Source organism: Anopheles coustani, chromosome 3, assembly GCF_943734705.1.
Source record: "Anopheles coustani chromosome 3, idAnoCousDA_361_x.2, whole genome shotgun sequence".
In the NCBI taxonomy this organism is placed as follows: domain Eukaryota; kingdom Metazoa; phylum Arthropoda; class Insecta; order Diptera; family Culicidae; genus Anopheles; species Anopheles coustani.
Genome location: NC_071288.1, coordinates 22,900,352 through 22,917,435, shown reverse-complemented (window position 1 = coordinate 22,917,435; position 17,084 = coordinate 22,900,352). Strand labels below are relative to the sequence as shown.

The 17,084-nt window shown below is 48.2% G+C and overlaps 1 protein-coding gene across 1 annotated transcript in view; it reads left to right on the top strand.

Annotated features, from left to right (window-relative positions):
- LOC131272730 (uncharacterized) overlaps positions 1 to 16,583 on the top strand; it is a 37,103-nt gene extending 20,520 nt beyond the window's left edge. The window contains exons 3-7 of the mRNA XM_058274568.1: positions 14,246 to 14,352; positions 15,499 to 15,690; positions 15,760 to 16,043; positions 16,114 to 16,259; positions 16,320 to 16,583. Of these exons, the coding sequence (XP_058130551.1) occupies positions 14,246 to 14,352; positions 15,499 to 15,690; positions 15,760 to 16,043; positions 16,114 to 16,259; positions 16,320 to 16,583 (993 nt within the window). The remainder of the gene's footprint in view (positions 1 to 14,245; positions 14,353 to 15,498; positions 15,691 to 15,759; positions 16,044 to 16,113; positions 16,260 to 16,319) is intronic.
- Positions 16,584 to 17,084: the final 501 nt, after the last annotated feature.

Here is a 17,084-nt window from a genome sequence, read left to right as displayed (position 1 = left end):
TCACGTTCGTCTTCGTCGGCGAAAATGGTCCGTGGTCGAGCTTCCTGAACCGACGGTTTGTTGATTTTGGCAAACGGTCACGATCGATACGACCGGCGGAATTAAAACAGCGAAAGGGGTTTCCGTTTGGCAAACACTGACGAACCCCGGTCTAATGAGCATCGTTTTGGTACCGCACGTTTCACGGAGTGGCAAACCGTTGTTTCAAAGATATGGCATGGGACGAATGCGTCCTACAGAGATAAATACAGTATTTTGCCATCGTGGCGTTTTCGGAACGTGCTTGCAACGTTTTATTTTAGTGTTGTTCTATTTTGATAGTGAAACATTTCATTTCTCATCAGCTGAATTTTCTTATCCAAATGTTTGCATAAGCATAATAATGCTTCAACAAGCAACACTTAAAATCAAGGCTCCTTCACTATTCATATGATAAATAATAATGCCATTAAAAACGTGTTTCAACATCGAAACATACTTAAAGACGCGAGAGAATGAAAACAGGACTGATTATTGTATCTCCAGAGCATGCGTGATTGCAGTCGACGAATTCCCACGAGGAATGCCGGTGGAATGCAGCTTGTTTTAAGCATTTTTCTTCACAAGACTTGTCACTCGGAGTCAGAGAACCTCGTCCCATAAATCATCGATCACCCGTGCCCGAACGTTTTCTACTGCAATGCTGCCACTTAATTGACAGCAATTGTGATCATTTACGATCCTTTAAGAACCGCTGGAAAAGTTGCCCGAGAATGGTAATCAGTTGTGGATGAACTGAACGGAGGGGAAAGGATAAAAAACATCCAGAAACCATCCGTCCGCTTTGGAGCCATTCCTATCCCGTGGCCCCTATTTAATCGTGATCTCTAGAGAGCTGGGAAAAGAAAACCCGTCGATCGCACCGGTATGGACTTCACATAAGGACCTCTAGCTCTAGGGAAGGTTCCTCTGGCCGGTGGGTGAATGTTAATTGCCTTCTCCCCGGCTCGGCTCGCGGGTGAAGCAAAATATGGCCATAATGAATGTGCGACAACTTGTCAAACTCGGATCGGCCGCGCGCCCGACCGAAGTGACAAGCGTGCAGCCAAACAAAGCGAAAGCCCGTCAAGGACTCGCGCGACGTCCCGCCGGGAATGATGCCTGTCATCGAACAGCAAGCGAGCGCAAAACGGACGTCGGCTCACCCAGGACGTGGATTTACCCGGTTTCTAGATATTCGCAATGCACCCTGCGATAATTATCCTCCACTCCGAACCGGATGGAAGAAGATCTCGCTTGATCTCCTGCCCGAACGGAACGCGCCGGAATGTGCCTGGATGGGCCGTGAAATGAAGAGATTACGTGTGACTCGGCTCGAAACGGTTCCCATGGAAATGGTTGCTTCGCTTGGCGGGGACTGTTGATCTTCTTTTGCCTTCCACCTGCGTTCCTTCGTCCGATCGACCGAAGGTAGATCACATTTTCTACGTCCAGTCTTCTGGCGGACGATTATTCAAATCTCGCACCACGGGACGGGGATGCACTGTCGCTTATCGTAACCGTCGATTTATCGATCTCTCCTGCCCGCTGACCGATCCGTTCAATTCCATCTGGATTGGCGGCTTACATGTGGTTCCCGGGCCCCCGTTCCCCGCCCGCTTGCGATTCACGTGGTGCGAACAAAACTACGGAAATTGAAATATACGTCGAGCCGCGGCCAGGGAAGGAGTGCGGAGATACGGGTGGGAAAAAAAAGAGTGTGCATAGTTTTCCGTACCATAGTTCCCGCACTCGTTCGCCGCCCCGTAGATAACGATCCGAATGGTCGAAGTGATTGCTATTGTATGGAAAACTGGCGAAACTGGCCGCAATGGGCAGTGAGGAGGGGTGCGGAAGGAAAGGTGGAGAATGTATGCACTCGATGCACAATAGGCCTTTTTCTCGGTGGGGTGCGGGTGGATTGGGCCGAGATCAAGGCACCAATCGTGATCAGGGTCGATACGTCGACTATGGGGAGGCCGTTAGGGTTCGCATGTTTTTTGCTGAATGTTCTACCTTTGCACAAATGAAAATGGCCAGGAAAGCTAAACGATCGCCCTTTGGCCACCCAAACGGTGCACAAAGAAATTAAAGGGCTTGCAACCGAATGAATATCATTTTATGATACGGTAGTTTATGTGATAGTTATGCAATTGCAATTACTTTAACTCTTGCAGACCCCACAGAGTTTTACTTCATGTTTGGTCTTTAAACATTACTGACCACTTGTGTGCCTCGAGGTCAATAAGAAAATAGTGAAATAAACATGATATTATGCGCATGTTTATTTCATAATTTTCTCTTTTTTTCCAGTGTCATAAACAGATAAACAACTGTAAGATTGAGCTATAATTTCGATTGCAAATCTGTTGGCTTTAAGTTGACCACGCTGCCAACTTTTCAACCAAACAGAATAAACTGTTCATCGGACCTTAGACAGGCAGATAACAGATCCGCTAAGCAGCCAAATCGTGAGCTCCTAATTCTAAACCGCCTCGACAACTATGTGTGCAGTTTCACTGGGTCAATGGTTATTGTGGTAAGATCGGCAGATTTTATCTCGACTATGCTCACTGCTTATCTTCATATACGCTCGTGTAGTTGAAAGAATTCATGTCTTCCTTACGACCCTACAGGGATTGCTGTTCACACTGTTGTGTCCGAGGCACTCCAGAGCCAAAGCCCCAGCTTGGAATGGGTAAGGATTGGCCCGTTTTTGCTGAGTAATGAGTGGTTGCGCATTGGTTGTGTGTTACCTTGTTCGCCTTGTGAATGATGCTGAAATCGAGTGGTAAAGATAACAATACAGGAAATAGACGACTTAGAGGGACTTCGAAAGCCATACTCATACACCGAGGGGTCAAAAGATTGTGGTTTCTTTGTGGTTTTCCTTTACTTTTTTTTTCGAAAGAACCGTTTCACAATCAGCGTCCAATTAATCGCCATCGTCCACCGGGCAAACCCGCCGAAGCAGGAAGAGGGAGAGAGGTGGGGAAAAAGGGCTGAACTTCACCTGGTTTTTGTGTTGAATGGCACGTCCCTTTTCCCGGGCGCGCCGCCAATCGGGATCGGAGGCACGAAATCCAGAACATCTCCACCGGCCCACAAGAAAAGGGTGACCTTAATTTGACTCGTGTTTAGCGGTTTATGCGCCAGGCTCGCCGAAGACATACCAATCCGAACGAAAGCGCACGCTCGCGCGCTGGACCGGACCAGATTCCAGAACCGAGCATTCCGGTGGTACGGCGGAACCGGGCGATGTCTTTCTGCGGCTAACGGTTTCGTCACAGCCGCCGCTACCACCACCTTCTGTTCCGGTCGGTGGTGGTGGTGTTTATGGGCTCCCGGTGCGCTTGAACGGCTCCCAGCGCGGGGGCCGTTACGGGTGAAGTGAGCTGCATCGGTCCACGGGCGAGCGAGATTCCCGGACGCCAGCGCAGCGCTAGTGCCTTCATTAGGGACCTTTATATAGATTTAAAGCGCTCTCGATAGAACATTTTAATTGAACCTTCCGATCGGCTGCAGCCAGTTCACGTCCGCCAAGGGCCAAGCGGACATGGCCACGGCCAGTCGGACAGGTGAGATTGGGATCTTAACTTGCTCGACATTGCCCGCCCTGACCCGGGTGCCGTGTACGCTGTTCGCTCGCCGGCAATGCTGAGCTTAACCGAACTCCGGATGGGAAGATGCCAGACTAGGCATTAGAGCAACAAGGGGTCACCGTAGGTGGTATGGAGTAAAGAAGGCTAATAAGTGGGTAAATTTGTAGATTTTTCCATACATTTTGTTACTGTTTTCATTATGACGGAACCTAATTCAAAAGCGAATTTATGTCGAGCGCATGATGTAGAAAGGCTGCATTTTTCAGAACGTCTCTGGTACATCAAATGCGAATTGTTAAAAATAGTAAAAAATAACTCTAGTATTTTTGGAAGAACTTTTGACATCCAAACTTTATCTATCTTGGCTTTGGCAAAGTACTTTCGAAATTTGAAAACTATGAATTTAACTCCTAAGCCAATTTTAAAACGTAAAACGTAAATGCTTATCGAAATACTTTCGGTTTTAAATTATAATAAAGATATTCAACCAAAACAAAAATTTAAGAAAATTAACTGTGAGCTAGGGAACTGTTTTTGCAAGTGCTATTAATACATATTGGTGTATAAATTATCTGACATAAGAGTATAGTCATGTGAAAGTACAGTAAAATTTATCACTTCACATTTTTATTCAGATTCAAGTAGAAAACTTCAAACATTTTTAATTTCATATGTTGGTGATACTCCTTGCGATCGTCTGGTTCAACCACGAGTTGCTGCAATCTAATCGAAATTGAGTTGAGCACAATACATTGTGAGATTCGACAACCGAGCGACGTGTAATAGAGCCAATCCCTTCAACAAGACCTGCCCAGAATCGATCACGATGTTTCTTTGAATATACTTTAAAATGAATCAGCACCACCCAACGGAGCGTCGAACACATTTCGACGTGGTGGATGAGGTGATTTTGATAAAATTGAAAGTAATTACCTCACGCATCCCTCCGACATCCTCTCTCGAGCGGAGTCCCACGAGATCGCGAAGCGCCAACGGGAGCAGTACCGATTGTTGAACCACTGACACCGGTGTGTCAGTATGATAATTGGAAAAACCGTCTAATCCACGTCGACCGCGTAGATTGTTTACGTAACCGACGGCGGGGCGGAATGATTGATTGATCGATCTTTGCTTGGAGAAACGTTTAATTATTGTGTGTGGTTTAGGGAGAGAATCGAAACCGACCAGGTCGGAACATTCGCCCGATCGAATCCTTCGGAACAAAGTACATCTCATGAGATACGGTGAACAGCGCCAGCAGGGGAGGACTCCGATTTCTTTCTTTGAGTTGAGCCGCACAGAACGCCCAAACAAAGCGGACCCCTTACCTAACTTCAAAATCATTGATAGTTCGTGATTAGGGATTGTAACAGTATGTTTTACGTCGCGCCCCCATAGCGAGCGCCACCTGCAACCTGCATCGCCTGGATTAAACCAGTAACGACGGTAGTCACGACGTCAAACACCGGCGCAGACTTTGCTCGGTACTGCTAATCCGTCGCAAATGGGCCGTGGCGTTCCTGCCGCTCCCTCGCTGGCCCCACATTGACCGCAGATTTATGCCCGGAAATGGGGCACACCCGGTTGAGGCCCGGTTGCAGGCTGATTTTTCGTGATGAAAGTAGAACGACACAGATTAATACTGGGGATGGCGGGCGAGGCTAGTGTGCACGGGAGAGCACCAACTTCAAAAACGGGTTCCCTTGTTCGGATGTCGGTCGGATGGAGTTTTGATAGGACTCGGCCTCTCGGAACGGGACCCGGACCCGATGCAACCGGTGGGTGCAACCTTGGTCGATGGATAGTTTTTTGTTTGTTAGTAATTTGCTCCTAATGATGACGCTCGAGCCCAGAAATCTGGCCGCACCAGAAACGATCCAGAATATTATGTTACCGGTGCTGTATCCATGGAGCAAGAGTAATTTCACCACGGTTCGCTCCACCATCACAACTAGGCCACTGCAACGTGACGGACTCCAGGCTAGGTTGCCGGTACCTGGCTGCCCTTTTGACGATAAGGGTTCACCCGGTTTTGCGGGAGTCTCGGAAGTCGTGCCTTTCGTTGCGCATTATTACAAGGTTGAACTAGTTTCACTCGGGAGCCCAACGCGAGCACCCTTCATTAGACGTTCTTTATTTCCTGTAACGTTTGATCTCACAGTACGAGGGATGATGATCCACATTATGTCGCATTAAAGGTACTAAAGTTCCATAAGAGTGCTCCCTATGGAACTTGATCAACCCGGTGGTCATAAGAGCACAGATTGGGTATGGTCTTATCGTTAGGCCGGCAGCAAGATCTCAAAAAACGCTGGCTGTAGCTTTGTGTCGTTCTAGGGACCTTTGGTATATTGGAGTTGACATTTTCGAAACTAACAAATCCGGTGAAAAAAAGTTAGTCCTGAGTCAGCCTCACATATTTTAAACCATTCCCTTGTTCAAATGCTAAAGTATTGTTTCTTTTTCAAGAACTCGTTTTCGAGCGAAACATTCTGACTTCTGGGTTTAGAAGTAGTTTGTGTGTGAGTGAGCATGGATTTTAGCTACCTTCACTCGGACCGCCACAAGCTCAGTTCAGCCAGCAACGCAAGCATGGCCTTCAAATTCCAAGCCCGCCGGCAAGCGGCACCTGATAAAAATGCGAAACGGACGGTCCTGGGTGGTTAATGGAATTACGATTCCATGCGATCGAAATGAACTCATCCCGGCGATCATGCACGGAGCAAATTGATTTAATGCTAATTGTTTTACCTTAAATGAGATCCAAGCGAAGAAGCGAACGCTACTACGTGGCCTGCTATAGATAATAGACAACGCGTTGGTCCACTCCACCGCAAACGTTGGGTCGCACGTAGTCGCGATCGCGAAAGTAATTAATAGCGAGCAGGCGGGGAACCCTCAGCGGTCTCAGCGTTCAACCACCGGGCCGGGTGATTGGAGCGCTTAAATCAACACGGCGGGAAATCGAACTTAATTAAGAAGAATAATGTGCTGCCGACTGGCGATGACTGCCGCCTGCTGTATTAATCAGAACCATCATACCGCGCTGTTGCGCATAAGCGAATTCCTTTCAGCAGAAGGACCGGGCAGCGAAAACAATCTTCGCCAACAAGTCTGCAGCATTGATATGATAGGCCGTCCGGGCCGATTGTGGAGGATGAAACTGAAAGCCCATCAATCGCCTTCAAAGCTTCCCCGCTCGACAATGTCTTTAGCCGCCTGCTGCTGGGAAAGGCTTTTAAGAAAGATGCCTTGCTCGACAGCTCGTTTCTCTTTTCCGAAGGCAGGAGGAATCCTTCTAAGGATTCCATCGATCTGTGGCTAGTCATTGATATGGCAATGAATACTAAAAGGAAGGATGTACGTGCGATTTGCAAGAACTTGTTTGAACATACACACACACCTACACCTCTGCCTGTAATTAGCTGCTGTACGCAACAAATCGCAACACGACGCCTTCCGATGGTCCGACGGAATTGTACACGATCACTTCTTTTTATTTGCCCCTGGACGCGATCCTGGTCCGGCAAAGCGATCCAATTTGATTGATGAACGAGCCGCAGAATAAAGCTGTCAAACGCAGTCCACCGCTTTCGGGGCGACGTTTAAAGAACATCTCCGTTTTGCCGGCCAGCGGCGCGAATGAGTACGGATAGTGGTGAGCGAGCTAAATTGAACGGTGTTAATGTTTAATGTACTGCCGCTGGTGTCTGCTTGAATGAGTGCTCGTTTGTCCGATGACACTTACAACGCTCCGGGGAGGGAATGGAACGTTTGCTTGTGCTTCACAGAAGAAACAAGTTCGCGTAAAGGAAAAAGTAAAATGCGTTGGAGATCAAGGTTTGATGTCCGATTGTTTTGGATCCCGTCTTTTAGAACTAAATCTCTTAGTAAAACAGAGGAAATAGAGTGTGGTGTTCCGTGGCGAGCTTCGTCGCAACACTGTTGCATTTCTTTGAAGTCATGCTGTTAAACGTCGGTTCCGGCGATCGATACACGCAAGGTGCTGCTATAACTTCTACTTAATCTATCACGGTTGTCAATACGTAGAATTGATGGCGTGAGGCGAGAATCCTGACAGGAAACGTTGAACATTGTATCGTCACGGGCTACGACAGGGACTGGGTTCCGAAGAAACTCGTTCTAAACCACCGCCGGCTGTCCGTTTAGTGATGCCTTTAAGTCTCTCGCCCCGCGCCAATGCTCATCATCGTGTCAGGGAATTTGTTAAAATTATGTAGAAGTCTTTCGTTTCATTTGCGTTTTTGGTCCGATCGTATATCCTGAGGGTTGTTGGGCCTTGCTCTAATTAAGACACGTCCGAACAGACATCTGTTTAGATTCGTACGAACCGTGGTCCGACACTTGAGGGTGTTTGGTGGTTAAAGCTCGATCATGCCCAACTGCGGACCAATTTCCAAGCCTTCCCTCCGTTAAAGGGTCAATCAAGGTAAATCGACGCAGGAAAGGACTTATTTGCCGTGATCGTGATCAACCGGGTTCGCCGACGGGAAATATCTCCCTTTGGGATAGAACCCCTTACCACCAAACAGCGGCAAAGAAACGAAAACACCATCCCGGCACGCCCTGTCCAAACGCCAGCGTTTAGATGGAGCTCCTGCTCTCTAATTCAGGGCACGGCGCGCAGGGTCACGATCGATGCCACCGATCACAAAGTCCCGCTAAATTCTACCGGGCACGGCGGCCGGGAGGAGATCGATTGAGATGGTTATTGCGATTTAAATGCTTCCGACAACGAAATGTGCACCATTTACCGCCGGAACCCGGATCGGATCGGGTTTGCACCTCGGTGCAGCTGATGCGGCCGGCTTTCTTTCGTCTGCAGATTGCGCAGAAATTGAATCGTGGCCCTCGCTTCAACCGTTCCGTGGAATCACGCTTTGGAAAGGGTTTTGATTTTGTGTTAGTTGTCGCCCGGGGATGTGGGCACGGTGGACTAGAATGATTTTCCCATTTTTTCCGGCACGAACTGTGGTTCTCGAACAAAAAGCGGTTGAAGTAACTTATACTTTATTTTACCTCAAAATCCTTGAGCTCCAGCATGTTCAAGAAAACCAGCAGTTGTTGTTTGGGTTCATTTCCTTCCCTTTAAGTTGATGCCAATTCAACCGAAGTGAGACACTGTGTTAGCGTTACAGGGCCGTCGGAAACTCGGCATTGTAAAATTGTTATGAAATCAGTTCGCTTCAACGAAAAAAGTAAAAACCAGTAAACACTCTCCTGGGCTAGACAACTCCTCGTCATGTTGCACCTCGCATTTACCGGCAAAATCCAATCCGGAAAAGTTTTCCACAACACTTGCCTTCAACCACTTGTTAAAGTTGGGGTTGAGGAGAAAGAAAAAAGTATACAATAAAAAATAAATACACAGTAAACAACGCCGCTGGATAGCAGTGTCGGTTTATCGTTTTCGGTGTAACTTTTACCACAAGTCACGAGGTGGGAAAGCTATGGCTCGGTGCGCTGCACGTGCATGGCCGTACCATTTTTAACCGATAATCGGCGGTATATGTGCGCCACAAAATTATCGCACTGTAAGGGAAGTAACATAAATACCGCAAACAAATTGTAATGCCGCCAGGAAAGGGACGATTTCGGAAAGTGGACTATGTCGAACGCGGACGGGCGTGTGTTTACGTAATGCATGCAGATAAGAACGTTTTCAATTATTTGTTGAAGCGTATGTGAAGTCGAAATATGGAATGGCATAGGCATTTAAAGTGCAGATAAGTCCGTGAGGGAATGATATGTACGATATAAATCGAAAAAATAGTGCGTTTGAGCGAAATTTATGGATATACAAATTGTTATACTGATGGAGTTTTGAAAAAAAGAGGTGATATTACTTCAAACTGCGTGAAAAAAGGCTTATCATTGGTTAAGGGAAAGTTATATTCTCGTGTGGGGTCTATTTAGGTAAATATGATTTGAAAAAAATATCTAATTTGAATTTTATTTAAGCACGAAATGGAAGCAAACAATTTAAAAGAACTGTCAACAATTTAAAATAAACTGTACAATGAGTTTTTGACTTTTAAGCAATTTGGTCATTCTACATTTCGACTGACAGTATTTTACGATTTTGCTTCAAGTAAACTAAGCATGAAATAATAGAAAACGACTGCAATTTTTTTGGAAAGTGTGTTGGGGAATCTGATCATGGATCTGATCATTCTATAAGAATGGTTGTTTTTTTTCAAAAAATTGTGATAAATTTATCCATGTACTATAAGAAGATTTCTGTACTTTAAGAAACATAATTGTTGCAAAATAATGTTTGTTAGAAAATCGGATCCAAAATACTGAGGTGTTGTAGGGCTTAGAAACTTTGTATTGGAGCACAATCTATCCTGCTGAAGACTGCCTAAGCACTGCGATTTGTAGGTCGATTAGGGTTAAATCGGAGAGGAAAAATCTACCACCCCAATAACGGGAACCCGCCCCGGGAGTGGCCAGCAACGTTTGGCCGGGAGTTCTTGACAGAATCCGAAATTTATCACCCTGCCCGTGGATGGGTTGGGAAGAAAATGGTGGGGGCAAAATCTGTAAACAACGGCCCTTTCAAGCCCGGCCATCCATTATTCTACCGAGCGGAATGATTTTGTAGGTCGCACGCGCATACCTTCCGGTCGCTCGGGTCGCCTAGTTTTCCCCGCCCGCCCTCGCCAAGGGTGACCGCCCGCCATCCGGCCGCGCCGGCCGATCGGTCCCATGGTATCATTATTTGTAATCCATTATCATAAATTGCATTGTTCAGCATAAATCGCGTTATGCACGCGGCGTCGCCGAGCGGGCTCAAGCGTCCAGGGGACGATCTTTCCAGCTGGTCGGGCAGAGCGCCGAGTGGACTCTGGCTCGAGTGCGTGGTTAAAATGCAAATTTCATCCAGTGGCCATCCGCCGTTGCATCCATGGCGAACCAATTCGCAACCCACGTGACCCACCCAATGGTGTTGCTATTACGGGGTGTGGGTGTCGGTATCGAGAGCTCCATCCGGAGAGGCCGGGAGGACGGGGATCAAATTTGCAGCTGACCTAAAAGGTTGCACAATGGAAGAATAACTTCCACGGCTCGGGACGCATTTTTTAAACTGGGACACGATGGTGTTAAAACACGGTGCAAGAATTTACCTTTTGGGGAAATGGGCTTCAGGGAAATTGTTTCGCTAGTCGATCGTAAAAAACGATCGCGGGCTGCGGATTTTCCAACACGCTTCACGTTCCGGGTTTGTTTCTTGTTTAATCGGAGTCGAATGTTAACCCCACACTAACCCGCATTATTAACGCCACCGCAAAGACCTTTCTTTCGTGCTTTGATTTTAATTGCAAGTCGTCATGAACAGTGACACTAACTCGCTCGGAACGATTAATCTTTGCTTGGCAAATACAGCTCTTTCAATAATCTTCGACGACACCGTCTTAGGTAATTGCACGCACCATCGAACCGGGCCAGAGATCGGCAAGTCAGCGGGAAAACGAACTGAAGGATACATAACGAATCAAAGCTTCGTCTAATGGAAAAACACACAGACGAACCGTGTCCATTTCCGTCTGCTATCCACCGGTATCGGTATCGGCTTTTCGAGCAGTGACATTGTAAGTTGATCTGTACAGAGAAAGTTCGCAAGTCGAGCCAGTCGCCTATCGATCATTTGGAACCGGGTGCGTCCTCCGCAACACCCGTCCCCAGCAACACCCGTGAGAAAAACATGCTCACACAAACCACCCCTCGAACAACGAAAGGCGGACTGTCATTGCCGACGAGGTACATCATTCTATCGTGCACGCTGAAGGCATTTCTCAGTCCGACGTTTGCGCGATGCGAAAATAAATAAATCGAACCGATGGGTTGTTTTATTTTCCCTCATACCTCCTGCGCGATCGAAAACCCACCGGACGGATATGATCGAAGTCGGAAAGGCCCGTGGTTGGAGGCTTTTTGCCTTTCCGATGCCCTCGACCGAAGAGACCGCCTCGTGCAGAAATAATAGCGGATGATTTTTCACTTTCGCTTTCGCGCCACCGAATGGTCCAAGTCTCTCTGGTATGTTGTTACCCGCGTCACCTTCCCCCGTGCACGCGGAGGAAACACACGAACAACGTGTCAGAACGCTTTACCGAGTGAGGTGTGAATGCGAACCTTCTATCGCCTTCTAGCGGGCTCACGCCACAAACCGACGCGACCGATAGCTTCGACGGGCCAATGGTTTCCGCTTCATCAAAAGTGTGCTGAGAGTAGAGTTCTTCGACATCGTTTGCATCCGGCACTCAAACGCGCATTCCATAATGCCGCGGGCTAAACGTGAAAATGCTTTTAGAATGCAGTACACGATGCATTATTTGTCTGGCGATTGTCCATGTAGCAGAGATACCACGAGAGCACCCCGTGAAGATTTCTCTACGGTTTGTCTGGCGTGCCCTTGAGTGATGTGCGTAAGTATCCTCCATTTTTGGACCTCCTCGATACACCGGAACTTCAGCCCGACTCACCGGGAATGATCCACCCTCGTGTGTGTGTGTGTAGGAGGCTCAACTGCGGGAAAAAATTACAAATGATTATTTTCAGTCAAGTTATGGATGTTGAACGATGCAACAGGCTGGAATGCATTTCGCGCACCCGTCAGATTTTTTTTTTTGCGCCCGAGAGAAAAACACACTCAGAGTAGGATGTTGTTGATGCCATACCACATCATCGCCTGCGGGTGCCTTGGGGTGAACAACTTCACGTCGAGCTGGTTCCTTCGGGGTTTGGCCTTTTGATTATGTTTATTGACTCACCGTCGAAGGTTGCATCGTCAGCCATTGGTTCACTTCTGAAGCCGTTGCTGGACCTATGCTTCGGATTGCCTTTTTTTAACCATCGGGAAGGTCGTTGCGTTCTGCTTGCGGATCTGGAATGACCGCTTGTCGAACTGCCTTCGACTTGCAATATTGCATGATACACTTTGCGTGGTAGGCGTCCATTGAAATCACGCCACGGACGCACATCAAGCGGTGGTTTCAGGTCATGAGAAAACGGAAATTGGCTGGCAGACGCAACGCGATAGAAAATTGAATTTCCAATTAATAAGCCAACACTTCAGGATAGCACCTACGGTTGGGCGAAGGGCGAAATAATACATGGCAATTTCATGGACATTTTCACCCGACACGACCCGACGCTCCGTTCCATTGCCACCCCACCATTAGACGTGGTCCAATTTTGCTCCCTTCACGACGTCACGACACTTTACCGGCGCTGGGCTCTCGATATATTTAGGTTCACACTCACCGTCTTTTTTTTTGGGGAGAGTTCTTTGCCGTCCCGTATCGATTGGGGCTCCGAGCGATGCCTCGCCGTTCGCGCCAAATACCGTCTCTAATAATATCGAAAAAAAAATCCTAGGGTCTGTCGAATGGTTTGGAATGGGTAGAAGAAAAAAATATGCCTGAATAAAAGCTACAAATACCGGGCACTTTACGGAGGATAGAGATGCCCTTCACCACGTTCGTGCGTATGCAGTACGGTTGCCAATTTTAGGTCAATCAGGCGGCGCGGGGAAAGTAACAACAAATTTACCACTATCGTCGGCCTAGCGGAGGTCGTCGATGGTGATGGGATAGGTCTTAAATCGAAAGGTTTGGAAAAAAACGGCAGGCAGGCTGTAGGCTTTTTTGGTAGCGAGGGTGCTTCACTAGATGGCGTTAACAAGTTTGTTCCCAATAGAGATGCCTCCGACTGGTCAGTGTAAGTCACTAAACCGTAAGCAGCGGTGCGAACATTCTCTAGAAGAAATCACTACAACCAAATTGTGCGTAAGTGCTTTTTCGAGAGACCCAAATGCAGGTGGGCTTGTAAGAAAGAGTTGCATGGTTTTGAACGCTACGGCCTGGTATGCTTCCGTTCCCAGTTATTCATTTAATTTCGGGGAAAATCCTCCAAACTAAACAACGGTTGTTGAGTCAGCATTTCCCACGCATAAAATTCTCACTAGGTTTTTTAAAGAGAAGTTATCTGTCCGTGATCCATGAATCACCACAAATGTGTGACAATGAACAAGTACAAATGGCTAGGATAATTGGTTTCCAACACCTTTTTGATGATGAGCGATCACCAACGCCACTATCTGCTTTTCGAGTTCGTCACTTTGCTTTTAATCGAAATCTTTCGTTTGCGCGTCGCTGCGGTTATATTTGAAATGCTAGTGCTGCGTATTGCTAATCAACGTGCGATAACTGTCCATTTTGCTCACACCACAACAACAGATAAATGAAGTAAAAAAATGTTTCAAATAATAAAACAACATTGAACCTATAAAATGCTTTCTATTTAAAACTATCTCACATTTTTTTTTCTAAATCGAACCGACTAATGGCAATAAAATTTGCAAACTCCAACAAACGAACTCAATATTAACAAACTCATTAATAACACGTCCGGCCAATCGAAGCCTGTCGCGATAAAACAGCTCATAAAGCTGTCACAGCAAGGGTTTGTACAAATTTGTAGTCGCGTTTTTAACGAGCAGCTCATCTCATCTGCGTTTTTCTTCCCCCTCTCCCTCCATCTCTATTTCATTCTCCCTGCCATATGCCATGGCCTACGGCAATGCTTTTCGCCTGCAGCGCACCGAGGAACGCTCCGTACAGCTAGCCGTCCGCGTGCACAAGACGCTCGAGCTGGCCGACGACAAATTCTACGTTATCACATGCGGCAAAACAGGATTCGCCAGGTAAGTGTTTCTCGCGGTTAGCCTCAGGAAGTGTGCAGGGTATTACTGAATCGAGGAAAGGAATGGCTAGGAGTGAATCACCGTAGACGATAGACAGCTAGCCGTTGACGGCTCAGTGGTGCGGGATGTCCCGAACGGAGAGAAAAAGAGCGATGAAGCAGGGGCCCACCATTAACCGGTGCGTGGTGGAGGTGAAAATAATATTACGCCACCCGGGCTACGATTAGTGCTAATGAGATAGAAACGTGTCATGATCGTTCTAGCAGCTCTGACCCGGCCACTCCGGGCTCACGGTGCGACGTCATCGTACATTCCGTTGCGTATGAGGAAGGAAGCGGGCGACTTCCGAAAGGGGCGCCGAGCTGGAGGCAGGGTGGACATTTTTAGTAGGTGTAAAATTTATGGAACGATCAGCGGAGTTCACACTCGCTTGCGAGTACGCGCAGACTTCAAACCAGAGATGGGCCCAAAAACGGAATGGCCGGACGTACAAAGGTGTACCGGAATCATGGAGGAACGGACGAGGCGAGGGTCGATCCATGACAGTGGCCTTCATGAATATTGCAGCAACCGCTCTCCCTCACTACACACCACGCAATCGGTGACGTTCCCTCCACATCCGAGGGTAAAATCAATCACATTCCTCCGCTCCCACTGGCCGGCTGGCCCGTTGTCCTTATTGAGAAGCTTCACCGGAGTTGTCCGTTTCAATGTCAGGTTTCGCATTTTCGAGTGCGAACAGCGAGTGTGCCAATTTCCGCCCCTCGGGGCTTGCGTGTCAATGTTGAGGCCTTTACTAATGTCTCCATCAATCGGTTAGCTTCAGTGGAGCGTAAAGGTAACCGTTGGTACCAGTTTCGTTAAGGACATCAGAATCTGCAGTTAGAAATGAAAATATGATTTAAAGCGTTTAAAGGAAATACAAGAAGGGAATTTATATTCAACACACGCTTGACCCTGACACGATGACCAATGTTTTCTATCGAGCAATCGAGCAAAGATGCCGGACGGACGAACACTTTTGTTCTAAGCAACGGACAACGTCTTCTTGGTTCCGTTGTATAGTAATGTTAGACGGCTTGGGTTACAACGTTTACTTGCCACGTATGAACGATAACCTAAAAATGTGCTCTTTTATTCCGGTAGGGATGATAGCGGTGCGGTAGCACTCAAGTTCCTGGACAACACTGGACGGCGCGTCCGGGAGACGGTTTACAATCGGGAGTACACGGTCAAGGCGGAGGTGACCAACCCGAACGGCACCTACGGCATTCGGGTGAAGAACTGTTTCGCTTTCAACAAGAAAAACATGTCCGTGGCGCTGATTGATGATCGAGGGTAAGTATTCCCGGCGACTCTCCACTGATTTGAGAGCTGGTTTTGAACATGCTTCACGTTATCTCCCAGATGTCCACTGCAGAACGACACGATGACCCGGTTCCGGACGAATGCGGACGGCACAAGCGCCACGGCAACGATCAGTTCGATGTTCAAGTTTGCCGAGGGCTCCGAGGTGCACTTCCAGTGTGACGTGGTGCAGTGCAACGGCCGCTGTCCGGAGTTGGACGATGCGGTCTGTACCGGCGATGCGAACGCCTTCGTCAAGTCGGCGCGCGCCCTCGGGCAGGTCGATGATGGTATGCTGCTGGCAGCCACAACCGTGTTTGTGATCGATCCAGCTTTCGCGCCCGGTAAGTTCGGCATTTGCATTTGTTGATGGACCGTGATTGACCTTTCTATTGCTTTTCCTTCCCGGACCAGTGATCTCCCCGATTTGCGACGACACGGGCATCCGCCCGCACTGGCTGCTGTGGTTGACGATCGCGCTCGGCGTCCTGTTCCTGATCATGCTGCTTATGAACATCTTCCTCTGCACGGCCATGAGCTGCAGCTGTGCCCAGACTGAGGTAAAACTAAGTCAAGCTAGCCGGTTTCTATCTTTTTCATGCATGCCATTCGTTTTGCAGATCATCGAAAAGGAACCGTCGATCATCGAAGAGTACGATCCGTACCGAAGTTGGCACGGGTCACAGTACGGATCGCGTTACTCGCTCCACGGTGGTCGCGAGGGTGGACACAACAAGGGCTACACGAGCGGTGGCAGCACGATCCACTCGAACCGATCGCTGCCAATCGACTCTGACCACTACGCGATCGTGCACAGCCGGCCAGGCTCCCGGCATTCCGGTCTCCACGGACACCGTCCCCGAGGACCGCCGAGCAATATGTAAAACGGACAGCGTGAAGGAACAAGCCACCAGTCCTTACTTCCCCAGGAGATTCCTCCATCGCCTCCTTTCCCTTCCTTCTTCTCTATCTTACACCTTTGCCATTCGGGTGGGAGCGCTGTGGACGATGATCGCAGCTCGCGGCTGTCGCTTCCCATCGACCGGGGGGGGGGGCATGTGCACTGCATTCAACGCCATTTGTAAATAACCCAACGAGCGTATGTATGGCAATGCTTGTCCCTGTTTCCCTGGTCTGTGCGGTAACGTTCTTGTACGTGCAGCCAGAACCGTTAGACGCCGGTGGCGGTGGGTAGACCTCCTTCCGGCAAAAGGATCATCGTCGTTGCTCTCCCCTGACACCGAAACAAACATTGCGAACGAAAGATTTCAAGCGCTACATGAGCGGCGCGAAAGCATCCTACAGTAACCGGTACGGCCCATTGGCCCACTTAACGTGCTCCAGGTAGTATTTCTATCATGCTTCGCATTCCATCGCAGCGCTCG